This window comes from Grammomys surdaster, unplaced genomic scaffold, assembly GCF_004785775.1.
Source record: "Grammomys surdaster isolate TR1022 unplaced genomic scaffold, NIH_TR_1.0 135, whole genome shotgun sequence".
NCBI lineage: Eukaryota > Metazoa > Chordata > Mammalia > Rodentia > Muridae > Grammomys > Grammomys surdaster.
Genome location: NW_021604593.1, coordinates 4,932,535 through 4,946,017, shown reverse-complemented (window position 1 = coordinate 4,946,017; position 13,483 = coordinate 4,932,535). Strand labels below are relative to the sequence as shown.

The following is a 13,483-nucleotide window of genomic DNA, read 5'->3' as shown; positions in this document are numbered from 1 at the left end:
TGCGTCCAGCCTTCATGGGACCAAGGATCTCCTCTCCCACCTATGCCCAACAGGGCCCTCCTCCCTTACATATACAGCTGGAGCCATGGGTCCCTACGTGCTCCCAGGCTGGTGGTTTAGACCTGGGAGCTGTGGTTGGTTGGTATTGTTGCTCTCCTCATGGGGCCACAAACCCTTTCAGTTCCTTCAGGATTCTCTCTAACTCTTCCATTGGGAACCCCTTGATCAGTTCAATGGTTAGCTGTGAGCATCCGCCTCTGAATATGTCAGACTCTGGCCAACCTCTAAGGACATAGCTATATCAGGCTCCTGTCAGCATGCACTTACTGACTTCTACATCAATGTCTACCTTTGGTGACTGCACATGGGATGGATACCCAGGTGGAATGGTTTCCAGATGTCCCCTCCTTCAGTTTCTGTCTCACACTTTGTCTCCATATTTTTTCCCTTGAGTATTTTGTTACTCCTAAGAAGGACCTAAGCACCCCCAGTTATTCTTCCTTCTTCATGAGCTTCATGTGGTCTGTGAGTTGAATCTTGTATATTTCAAGCTTCTGGGCTAATATCCACTTATCAGTGAGTGAATACCATGTGTGTTCTTTTGTGATTGGGTTACTTCACTCAGGATGATATTTTCTAGTCCCATTCACTTACTTAAGAATTTCTCGAATTCATTGTTTTTAATAGTTGAGTAATACTCCATTGTGTAAATGTACCACATCTTCTGTATCCATTCCTCTGTTGAAGGACACCTGGGTTCTTTCCAGCTTCTGGCTATTATAAATAAAGCTGCTATGAACATAGTGGAGCATGTATCTTTGTTATATGTTAGAGCATCTTCTGGGTATATGCCCAGGTGTAGTATAGCTGGGTCCTCAGGTAATGTTATATCCAATTTTCTGAGGAACCACCAGACTGATTTCCAAAGTGGTTGCACCATCTTGCAGTCCCACCAACAATGGAGGAGTGTTCCTCTTTCTCCACATCCTCACCAGCATCTACTATCACCTGAGTTTTTGATCTTAGCCATTCTGACTTGTGTGAGGTGGAATCTCGGTTGTTTTGATTTGTGTTTCCCTGATGACTAAGGATGTTGAACATTTCTTTAGGTGCTTCTCGGCCATTTGAGTTTCCTCAGTTGAGAATTCTTTGTTTAGCTCTGTACCCCATTTTTAATAGGGTTATTTGGTTGTCTGGAGTCTTAATTTCTTGAGTTCTTTGTATATATTGGATATTAGCCCTCTATCAGATGTAGGATTGGTAAAGATCTTTTCCCAATCTGTTTGTTGCCATTTTGTCCTATTGACAGTGTCCTTTGCCTTACAGAAACCTCACAATTTTATGAAGTCCCATTTGTCAATTCTTGATCTTAGAGCATAAGCCATTGGTATTCTGTTCAGGAACTTTTCTCCTGTGCCCAAGTATTCAAGGTTCTTCCCCACCTTCAATGTATCTGGTTTTATGTTTCAATGTATCTGGTTTTATGTGGAGGTCCTTTATCCACTTGGACTTGAGCTTTGTACAAGGAGATAAGAATGGATTGATTTGCATTCTTCTACGTGCTGACCTCCAGTTTAACCAGCACCATTTGTTGAAAATGCTGTCCTTTTTCCAGTGGACAGTTTTAACTCCTTTGTCAAAGATCAAGAGACCGTAGGTGTGTGCGTTCATTTCTGGGTCTTCAATTCTATTCCATTGATCTTCCTGCCTGTCTCTACCAGTACCATGCTATTTTTGTCACTATTGCTCTGTAGTACAGCTTGAGGTCAGGGATGGTGATTCCTCCAGAAGTTCTTTTATTGTTGAGAATAGTTTTTGCTATCCTGGGATTTTTGTTATTTCAAATGAATTTGAGAAGTTCTCTTACTAACTCTGAGGAATTGAGTTGGGATTTTAATGTGGATTGCATTGAATCTGTAGATTGCTATAGTTTTTTTTTTTAATTTGATATGCTGTAAGAAAAGCTTTATTTTCCTTCAATTGTTGGTTCATTGCTTCTGTTTCCTTTTTTAGTGGGCTAAAATCAATCCATCATTATTCCATATTTGACTAGAGGAAACCTATTCTAACAAGGTTCTTCATGCTTGTGTGGTCCCATAAAATATTTTAAAAAATTATGTGTTAAAGTTAGTATATGTGTTTGTGTGCATGTGTGGAGAATAGAGATCAGCCTTGGGTATTCTTCCTCCTCTGTCCACTGATTTTATTTCCTTTTACTGCCCCTTCCCCCCTCCCCACCCTCCCATCCCCAGTTTCTTTCTTTGGAGACAGTTTCTCACTTGGACGTGGGCTCTTAGATTAGGCTAGACTAGCTGGCCAGCAAATCCCAAATATCTACCTTTCTTGGCCCCCTTAGGACCTGGCTTACAAGTGCACACCACCATGTCTAGCTTTTTATGTGAGTTGTTGGAATTGAACTCAGGTTCTCACGCTTGTGTGGCAAGTACTTTATTGATTGGACTGTCTCCCTGGCCAAGTTTACAGGCTATTGTGTGTTCTGTTTTCAGGTCTTTGTAAATATGTGTAAAAATGGAGATGGTGGTTTTCTACTGTCCACATTTTCAGGCCATTTGCCACTGTTTTTTTGCTCATGTTTGTCCTACTGAAGTGGTCTGGCCCTGTGGTGGTAGTCTACAGTCCCCGGCTTAGCTCATGACATTGAGCATTATCCTAAATGGTTCTGCTCCTGTGTATCCTCTTTGGAAAAAATCTCTACTGAAATCCTTTGACCATCCTATAATTGGATTGTCTTATTGTTGAGTTATAATATTTTTTTAATAGATTCTAGTCAGTAGACCTTTATCAGAAATTATTATATGTAATTTGTATTTTCTCCCATTTTTGGAGTTATATTCCATGTCCTTCACTGTATAACTTTAAAAAAATTGATGAAGTATAATTTATTTTTCTTTTATTGCTTATCATTGTGATGTTGTATGATATTAATGATTTGTGATTATGGTATGGTTTGAAACTTAAGAAACTGGCTTAATCTAAGGCTATGAAGAAACACATATGCTCACTTGTAAGGTTATATTCAATCAGCTTGTACATAGAATTGTATGACATCTCTACCAAAATTCAACTGATCCTGGGTGCTGGTTTATTTTTGGACTCAGTCCTACTCCACCTACTTTTATCCTGTGCTGGTTCTCCATCCATTTTGATCATAATAATGAGTTTAAAGATAGCAAGTGTATGTCCCCTACCTTCTTTTCTTCTTCATTAAATTGTTTTTGTTTTTTGTTTTTTTTGGCCCATTGGGAGTGCCTTATAAATTTGAGAATCAGCTTTTCCACTTTTGGAAAAAGATATTAGAATTTTGATAGAGATTGCATTGAATCTATAGATGACTTTTTTTTGTTGTTTGCTTGCTTGTTTGCTTTGGTTTTTCAAGACAGGGTCTCTCTATGTAGCCCTGTTCATCCTATAACTCACTCAGTAGACCAGACTGGACTTGAGCTCAAAGATATGCCCACCTCTGCCTCCCAGTGCTGGGATTAGAGGTGTGTACCATCACTCCTGGTTTTAATTCATTCAGCAGTGTTTTGTAGTTTTTACTATACAAGCTTTGAGTTTATTAAGTATATTCCTAAGCACTTTTCTTTTTTATGTTATTGTTACAGTAGAATTGATTTCTTTTCCATAATATTATTTGTTAATATATACAGATAGAACTGATTAGAAATGAGTTAAAACAACTGAAACAAAACAAAGAAGCAAGCCAGTATTGGTATTCTATGCTAGAGGGGATGCATTTGAGACCTTCATGTGATGTGGATTTACTCCATTAATGTAGTTTGTTGTATTTATTCTTGTGTGTTGAGCTTACCTTGTTTATATTGGATATATCGCAGTATGAAATCCTTTAAGTATTTTTTAAAAAATTTATTTATTTCATGTATGAGAGTTTTTCCTGCATGTATGTATTATATATGTATGTGTATATGTATTATGTGTACCTTATGCATGTCTGGTCCCTAGGGAGGTCAGAAGAAGGTGTCATATCCTCTGGATCTGGAGTTGTGGATGGTTATGAGCCACCATATGGCTGTTGGGAATTGAACTGAGATCCTTTACAAGAAAAGGAAATATTCTTCACCACTAAGCTATCTCTGTAGCCATCTCCTCCTCCTCCTCCTCCTCCTCCTCCTCCTCCTCCTCCTCCTCCTCTTCCTCCTCCTCCTCCTTTTCTTCCTCCTCTTTGTCTTCTTCATCGTCATTATCATCATCATCATCTCCTCCGTCTCCTTCGTCTCTGTAGTCTCTGTCTCCATCTCAGTGTCTCCTGCTGTTGCTGCTGTTACTGCTACTGCTACTACTGCTGCTACCACCACTACCACAAATACTTCTATTTTAATGTTATGGGTTAAGTTTGCTAGTATTTTATTGAAATTATTTTTTACTTTGTAGCCCTTACTGGCCTGCCTTTGATTTTAAAATTTGTCCGTTTATCAGTTAGAAAATTGCTTTTAATTTGTTCTGGTAATCTTTGCCTTTAACTGGTTTTTATTCCATTTATATTTAATATAATTTAATAAAGTATATCTGTCTACTATTTTCTGTTTTCTGTGTGTCACATTTTTTCCCTCATTTTCTACATTATCACCTTTTGTGTGTGTTTTGTAGTTTGCTGTTTTACGTTTTTGACTCTCTTGCTCTATTTTTGATTTACTCTTTAGTGATTCATATGGGGACTACAGTGAATATCCTTATAACTCCAAACACTGTAGTTGGGTTGATACCAATGTAATGACAGGAGTATACACACTCACATACTTGTGTCTTTCTTCCTTACATTTATACAAATTATATATATTTTGTGCTGAGCAACAGGTATAATTATTCCTTTTTTTGATTCTGCTTTGTCTCCTGAGTGTTGGTATTAAGGTAATGCACCTCCACTGACCAGTGTTACAGTTATTCTTCATGTATTTTTTTAATTTTAACAATGTATTATTTTCCCATTGTTGTTAAAATTAATATGGCAGGAAGACTGCATATTGTTAGAAAGGTTTGATTACAAAATGGCACCCAGGAACTGAGTTTTAAGGAGGGTTGTGATAAGGGCTCATTTTGTCTAAGCTGTTTATAGAAACAGTATGTTTGTTGCTGATCACCTGCTTTTCTTCTTGAATATTAAGAGTTTAGTGTGCTAGGGAAGGGTAGGGTACCTACATGCTCAGCTCCCTAGTATTACGTATTTTGAAAAACTTATAAATTATTTCTAGTGTCCACTCACATACACATATCCCTCATTAGTGTTATTTATACACACACACACACACACACACACACACACACACACATTTATTACTTTTTTTTGTGGTTGCCTCTTCTCTTCTAGTTCTTACTAATTAATGTGTTTGTCTTCTTACTTTTTAGGGCAATAAAGAATGTTGATGGGAGAACCATTTTCCTAATTTTCAAATTATTGAGCTGGTCGCCATAATGGGTAAGTTTAAGCTAAAAGCATTTTTAAAAAAATTATAATTAAAAGAATAGGATGAAGAATAAAGTATTTATCTTACAATAAACTTTATATAGAAATTTATGATACAGGAGATTTATGTCACGTGTGATACAGATGTAGTTAACATTTTACTTAATGGACCTGAAGCATTAGGGAGTAGGAGAATGCTTGAATAGTTAAGCATCTGTGAGGCCCTGGCTTCAGTAACAGGTACCACCAAAACTAACACAAAACAAAGTAGTTTTGAGTTGAAGTACTTTTTCTGTTGTGACAGTTTTGGAATGAGCATTTGCTGCAGGTACCAGTAGAGAAATTGAAAGTAAGTGCTCAGGTGTTTGTGATTTGTTTAGAAACTAAGGTGGTAAGTTATCAGATTTTATAATTGAGTAAATAATCAAGTCATCAATGTGCAGAGACAATTTCTTTTGCAATATTCTGTGGCATTGTAAGTTTAATTTAGAAGCAGTATGCCCAATAGGGATGGATTTCAGGCATTCAGTTTATGCACCCATCACTTTCTCTTTTTCTCTGTCTCCTTTTCTCCTTAATATTGAGGGTTCTGTTCTGAGGCAGCAATTAGACAGACATTAGAAGTAGAGCAAATAGTCTGCCTGACCTTAAATTGAGAAAAGTGGACAGAGTAATTAATTGTATGCTGTTTTTAAACTGAGATTGATCCTGATAACTCTGACATTTACTTGCCAAAGTTTGTCTCACTTTTTAACCAACTGTTTAAGAAAACACACTCTCTCTCTCTCTCTCTCTCTCTCTCTCTCTCCCTCTCACACCCCCCCCCTCTCTCTTTCTCTCTCTCTCACACACACACACACACACACACACACACACACACACACACACACACACACAATGTAGGTGGTAGAGTTAAAAAGACATTTAGATGAGTCTTGTTTTGGAAGGCTTAGTGTACTCTCACTGTATGTAGTTGGACCCAAAGCTCCACATTCCTGCTTCTTTCTCTTCCACCTCTTGGTAGCCTCGCACATGGTGCCTTGCATGTGGTACCCTCTGGAACCCAGCCTCTCCACTCTAAGCAAGTTTCTAATAGCTCCAGACTGCATACATTCTCGCTCACTCCTGTTTGCCTCTCACTTTTCTTATTCACTGTACTTCAACTTATATAGTAAGTTGATTTTTAACCATTGCAGATGGTTGTGAGCCACCATGTGCTTGCTGGGATTTGAACTTAGGACCTCTGGAAGAGTAACCAGTACTCTTAAACCCTGAGGCATCCCTCCAGCCCCAAGGATCCTAACATTGTTAAAGAGTGTCATACCAAGTGATTTTACTCTATTTGAGATCAGTCTGAGCTTCCTCAAATTGAGACAAATTTTATCAAGAATGGACAGTCTGGTATGAACATTTTTATGGCATACTATTTGTGATTACATTATAACCGAGTCAGTTACTGTTTGACTAAGCAAACACCATGAAAAAATATTTTATAAAAGATGCTTTTAAGAAGGTTATAATATTTTCTCTAAGGGCTGCAAAGATAGCTAAGGAGTTAAAGAGTGCTCATTGCTCTCAAAGAGGACCCAAGTTCAGTTTTCAGCATCACATCAGGCAGTTCATAGCCATCTGTATCTTCAAACCTTCTGGCTTCCATGGTCACCTGCACACATGTGGCACACACAAACTCAGGCAGGTACACACATATACACATAAATTAAAAAAAAAAATCTTAAATTGTTTTTCTCTTGGGGCCTGTGAGATAGCAAAGGTACTTGAAACCATGTCTGACAAACCTGAATTTGATTCTCTGGACTCATATGGGGAAAGGCAAGAACCAACTCCTATAAGCACATAAGCACTGTAGTGCACACCCACCCACACAAATAAATAGTAAATGTAATAACCTAACCTGGAATTTATTAATAAAAGCATTACGATTTTACTTAATTACTAGATACTTTAACTTATAGGCTATGTTGAATATTAAAAATCAGCAAAGGATATATTTTAGCTATTTATATAGTTGAATGACTTTTGGGACAATTGAATTACAGATTCCTTTTAATAATTTCTTTTACAGAACAGTTTTTGTTATTACTCCAGGAAGATAAATTTTTGCTCAGAATAATGGCTACATTTAAAATTTTTTATTGTGAAGACCTTTGATTCTTTGATTTATCTGTTGTTAAATTAGTAGATTGATTTACTAGCAAAAATCTGTTGTCTCATAGTCTTCCAGATAGTTTGTGATTGGCATTAGATAGGGTACATGTTTATGATTTTACAGGAAAACTATTTGGAAGACACTAAAAATTTATGCTTTATAGTCCTTCTTTTAGTTTTCTGGGTTCTGTTTCCTAAGGAATGAATTTTTCTTACATTTTTACTTTTGATTAACATTTTTTTTGTGTGTAAGTGGAGGTTTTGCCTGGCTATATGTCTATGCACCACATGTGTGTCTGGTGCCTGTGGTGTATAAAAGAGACAAGAATCCAGAGGATTGTCTGGAACTGGAGTCACCACATGGGTGCTAGGAACTGAACCCTGGTCTTCTGCAAGAAGAGCCAGTGTTTGCAACTGCTAAGCCCTCTCTCCAGCTTCACATTGTTACTTTTAAATTGCTATTGGTCTTTTTGGTAAATACTTTTATTAGTTTTTTAATGATGTATTTATTTTATGTGCATAGATGTTTTGCCTGCATGTATGTACACTTGTATGAGAGTGTCAGATCCCCCAGAATTGGAGCCACAGACAGTTGTAAGCTGCTATGTGGTTGCTGGCAATTGAACCTAGCATCCTTTGGAAGATCAGTCTGTGTTCTTTGGAAGAACAGCCAGTGCTCTCAACTGCTGAGCCATCTCTTCAGCCCGATAAACACTTTTTTATGTTTGTAGTCTTGAGAAGAAGTTTGAGAGAAACCTTCAAAGTATTAGTAGGCCATCGTCCATAGATGGAGCTTTTCTGTTTTGTTTTGTTTTTTTTCCTGTAAGTAACAGTAAGAAGAAAACATCTCTAAAATGAAGTCTGTGATTTGTATAGTTGGTAAAGGAAGATTATGTTTACACAAGGTTTATTTTTTTCCTCATATTTTTTTTATTATTATTAAGGTCTTTGATATCTGGTTTGTGTCTTGTTTAGGAGCCATAGAAAAGAATTTGTTTTAGCAGGGCTGTTTTGACTCAGGATGTTAAGTCACTGAACGAATTAGAATAACTTTACCTCCCTCTCTTATAAATGGGGTTGGAGGGAGAGCTCAGCTATGAGGAGCACATACTACTCTTTCAGAGGACCTAAGTTCTATTCCCAGCATCTACATTAGATGACTCACAGCCACCTTCCAGCACTAGGGAACACCTCTGGCCTCCGTGGGCACCTGCACTCATATACACTTATCCACACACAGACACCTACACACCTACACACACACACACACACATATACGCATACACAGAGTTAAAAATAATATAGAAAATAAGTAAAATAAAAAATATTTAAAGCAAAAATGTCCCGTGTGTAGATGCCTAGTTTATGCGGAGCTTGAGACTTAAGCAGTTTTGATGTTTTTCTCAGAGGTGGGGTGAGTGTGTGTGTGTGTGTGTGTGTGTATGTGTGTATGTTTCTTGTAACACAATTAACATTTTGTTTGGTAAAAAGAGGTAGGTGGATATCTGAGAGTTCAGAGCCACCCTGATGTACATAGTTCCAGGACTACACAGAGACCTTGTTTTTAACAGTAAAGGATGTATTTTATCTATGAGTGTGTATCACATGTGTGTGGGTACCTGGGGAAGCTAGAATAGGGTAAAGGATTCCCTGGGATTGGAGTCGCAGATGGTTGTAAGTTGTTCAATGGGAGTGCTAGAAACCAAACTTGGGTCTTCTGAAAGAGCAGCAGGCACTGTTACCTGCTGAGCCATCTCTCCAGTCCAACTAATTCATTTATTTATTAAATTCCATTATAAATTCTGCTTGATGAGTATGATAAATATATGTTGACATTAGAGTTCTTTTTAAAATGTATGTGTATTTATGTTTTTTTTTTTTAAATACCCAGATGATCAGCAAGCTTTGAATTCAATCATGCAAGATTTGGCTGTCCTTCATAAGGCCAGTCGGCCAGCATTATCTTTACAAGAAACCAGAAAAACAAAACCTTCATCACCAAAAAAACAGGTATTTATTCAGTAATACTTAAAAGATTTCATTTTTCTTACTTTTAAACTACATGAATGTGTTTCTGAGGGAGTTTGTGCATGAAATTGTAGGTACCCATGGAAAGCAGCAGTCCTGGATCCCATTGGAGCTGGAGTTAGAGGTGCCTCTGAGCCACCTGACATGGGCGTTGGGAACTGAACTTTGGTCCCCTGTAAAAGCAGTGTGTGTTCTTAACCAAGGAGCGCTCTTTCTAATTCCAATATAAGTAGTATTTTAATAAGTGTATTTTGTTGTTCTTTGAATTACTTTCTTTTTTTTGTTGTTTTTGTTTGTTTGTTTGTTTGTTTTTTCGAGACAGCATTTCTCTGTAGCCCTGACTGTCCTGGAACTCACTCTGTAGACCAGGCTGGCCTCGAACTCAGAAATCCGCCTGCCTCTGCCTCCCAAGTGCTGGGATTAAAGGCGTGCGCCACCACTGCCTGGCTGAATTACTTTCATTTCATAGACTTCTTTTATATCTTGAATTAAATGTTGTGTTTCTTAGTGCATTATCCAATAAGTACATTTTAAATTTTATACCTATATTTAATACGTAATGCAATATAAGTGCTATGTGTAAGTATAGTATTTAAAAAATAGTGACAAGAAAAAAATGAATATACATTTTTAAAAGCTGAGTGGTAGCTGCTTGCTAAAGTTACTATTTCATGCATTCTTTACTACTACCCAAGATAAACAATTTATTTTGTTTGTTTTCCCTAGAAGTCTCTTCTGGATACTTATAACTGGGGTGATTTGATCCCTGTTAACAAGACTAACATGAGCTAAAGCATAGAAAGTGAAATACTAGAGTTCCCTCTTCCCACAGTTTCGTTGTTCATGGTCAGCTTAGATCAGAAAATAACAGATGGAATGCTGTAGACATAAGCAGATCTATATTTTAAATTTCATGCCATTTGAAGTCGCCTAATGAAACCTCACATTGTCCTGCTTTACTCTAGGACATGTATACTTCTGTGTTTGTATCCATGTTGTATATTTAGAAGCTATTTAAGTTATGGGATTGACTACTGAAATATGAGAGTAAAGTACTGACAATTTGAATATGCAGAAAAGAAGCTTTAAAGTACTTCCTTTAAGAGAAGAAGTGAAAGTTTTGAACTTAACAAGGAAGACAAGCAAACCAACAAGCATATGTTCAGAGGTCTTAAAACACAGAAGAGGAAGGACAACAGGAGAACATTCTGCATTTCCTTAGCTCAGGTCCTTCTTGCATGAGTAGATATTGGTGTTCATTCCTGTTGTCAGAAGTGACAATGTAATTCTCAACTCAGCTTTTTGGCAGACATTAGGTGATTGGAATTGCACCTTGAAAATGAAACCCCCTCTCTTCTGCTCTGTGTTAAATGAGTAGACTAAGGAAAAAAATGACTTAAAAATTTATCTGGTCCCTGCATGATTATAACTGATACTATTTTATTATAGAATGATGTCCGAGTCAAATTTGAACATAGAGGAGAAAAAAGGTAAGCAAGGAAATATTACACATTAATTAAATCATATAATAAAATGTGTATTCTAGTTAAGCTGTTAGGATTCGTTTAGATTTGAATGAAGTTTTGTGGTTTTGAAATGAAATAATCTTTGGTAATGGGTAACATGCACCTAGACTGGTGAGAAATAGGGTATGTCAGAATGCATGCTAACCACTGGAAATACTGAATGTGCTTGCTTTGCGAAATTAGAAAGTAAATAAGATCGCTTCATAATACACAGTTTAAATTTTTACTATTTACTTTTATGTTCACTAGATAAAAATTTTGACTATCCTCAAAAGGCTTCAATGCTGTGGTGTATATCTTGTTAATAGTATTGTAGTAGTGAGTTGGAACAGTGGCTGCAGGTACTTACCAGCAGGAATGTAAGCTTAGCCATCTGTGCCTGGTGTCTCCTGCTGTCTCTGCCTCAGGGTGAAAGTGCAGCTGGTGAGGGCTGACAAAAAGACCTCACAGGAGCACAGAAGATAATTGTTTTGTTATTAGTGTCTCATTGTATTAGTAAAATGCCTGCTAATCTTAAGGAATCTAAAATTTCTCACAAGTCCTATAACTTGAAGGTATGGACATGTTTCACTAGATGCACTGAAAAAAAAAGAAAGGAAAACGAATATACCTTACATGTCAATAAACTATTGTCTGACCTATTCCTTATTTGGGATTATTTTCTACATGTTTGGTAGCTTTTCCATTCCTTCAGCTCTGTACCTAGTATGTGATTTATAAAGTGAATGCGGAAGTGGTTTCATCCCTGTGAAGCTAATAATCTGATATGGTATTCTCTAGACTTAGTGCATGCTCCCTGGGCTGGCCAGGCCTTAGGAATAGAGGAAGCAAATGCCATCATTTTATTTCACTTCATTCTTTTATGATGTCTTAGAGATGCTTACATAAAATATGTGCTAAGATTTTGAATTGATAAGGATCCAAAAATCAGAATTTGATTTCCATAGGATGAGGAACTTACTATTCTTAACAGTGTCATTGCATTTTGTTACACATATGTCACATAGTTAATTAAATTTAAACACTTTCTTAAGTAGCACTTTATATTGAGCTTTAATATTTATGTGATTGTTAATTTAAAACTTGGAGAATCTTGGCTGGGCAGTGGTGGCGCAGGCCTTTAATCCCAGCACTTGGGAGGGAGAGGCAGGCGGATTTCTGAGTTCGAGGCCAGCCTGGTCTACAGAGTGAGTTCCAGGACAGCCAGGGCTATACAGAGAAACCCTGTCTTGGGAAGAAAAACAAAAACAAACAAACAAACAAACAAAACTTGGAGAATCTTTATAATTAGAATAAAACACATTTTAATCATAAATTTTGTTTTGAAAATTTCTATATTTGATCAAGTTATAGTTTGTTATAACTTTTACTTAATTTTTTTTATCTAACAAAATGGAACTATTGTAAGTATATTGTTTCTGACAAAATATTTAAAAATTATTTTTGTATAGAATCCTGCAGGTTACTAGACCAGTTAAACTAGAAGATCTGAGGTCTAAGTCTAAAATTGCCTTTGGGCAGTCTATGGATCTACACTATACCAACAACGAGGTAAAGATAAGCCATTTTTATTTTTAGTAGACCTGATTTTGGAAAATTAGTGTGTTCACGTAAGAGATTGTGTTATTTGGTGATTAGTAAAAAAGTGGTACATTAGAAGAGTGAGATGTGCACTTAGATTTTACTGCTTAAGTGGGGGTGCTGCTGTGCACACAACTAAGACTATACAGTGGGAGGAAGTAGACTCCACTTCGCTGTTCCCTGCTTCCATTGTGTCCTTTTATTTATTCAGTGAACTTACTTCCCCAAGATACTTAGAATCATTCTAGTATTAGTTAGAATGCTTTAGATTCTTGTATTGATGTTTGGGGTCAGTACTTGTGACCTTGAGGACTCATTGTATTTTCAGGGAACCTCTTTTAATCTTGAGAGTAGAATTGGATTAGATGGTAACTGAAGTTTCTTACTGTTAGTGGGATTTTAAAATTTTTAGTTAATTTTTTTCAGAAAATACTTTTTTTATTGGCCCAATGTTAGGGTTTATGAGTTGAAGCCTTTTATGGCATAGGTGCCACAGGTTTGTAGAAGAAGCAGATAGCAGAGGAGTTGAAGATCTTTGAAGGAAATACATAAAGTCTTGTGATAATAAATAAAAGTCTAAGCTGGGCATGGTGGCACATGCTATAATCCTGCCACTGGGGAGGCAGAGGCAGAGGCAAACATAATGAGTTTCAAGATAGTCAGGGCTACATTGAGAGACCCTGTTTAAAAAAAAGGAAGGAAGGAAGGAAGGAAGGAAGGAAGGAAGGAAGGAAGGAAG

The 13,483-nt window shown here is 36.9% G+C and overlaps 1 protein-coding gene across 1 annotated transcript in view; it reads left to right on the top strand.

The window, feature by feature from the left end:
- The window catches only part of Map3k2 (mitogen-activated protein kinase kinase kinase 2), a 62,489-nt gene that overhangs the window by 25,231 nt on the left and 23,775 nt on the right, over positions 1 to 13,483 (top strand). Inside the window, exons 2-5 of the mRNA XM_028762746.1 lie at positions 5,386 to 5,455; positions 9,501 to 9,619; positions 11,087 to 11,127; positions 12,615 to 12,714. Of these exons, the coding sequence (XP_028618579.1) occupies positions 5,452 to 5,455; positions 9,501 to 9,619; positions 11,087 to 11,127; positions 12,615 to 12,714 (264 nt within the window). The 5' untranslated portion in view covers positions 5,386 to 5,451. The remainder of the gene's footprint in view (positions 1 to 5,385; positions 5,456 to 9,500; positions 9,620 to 11,086; positions 11,128 to 12,614; positions 12,715 to 13,483) is intronic.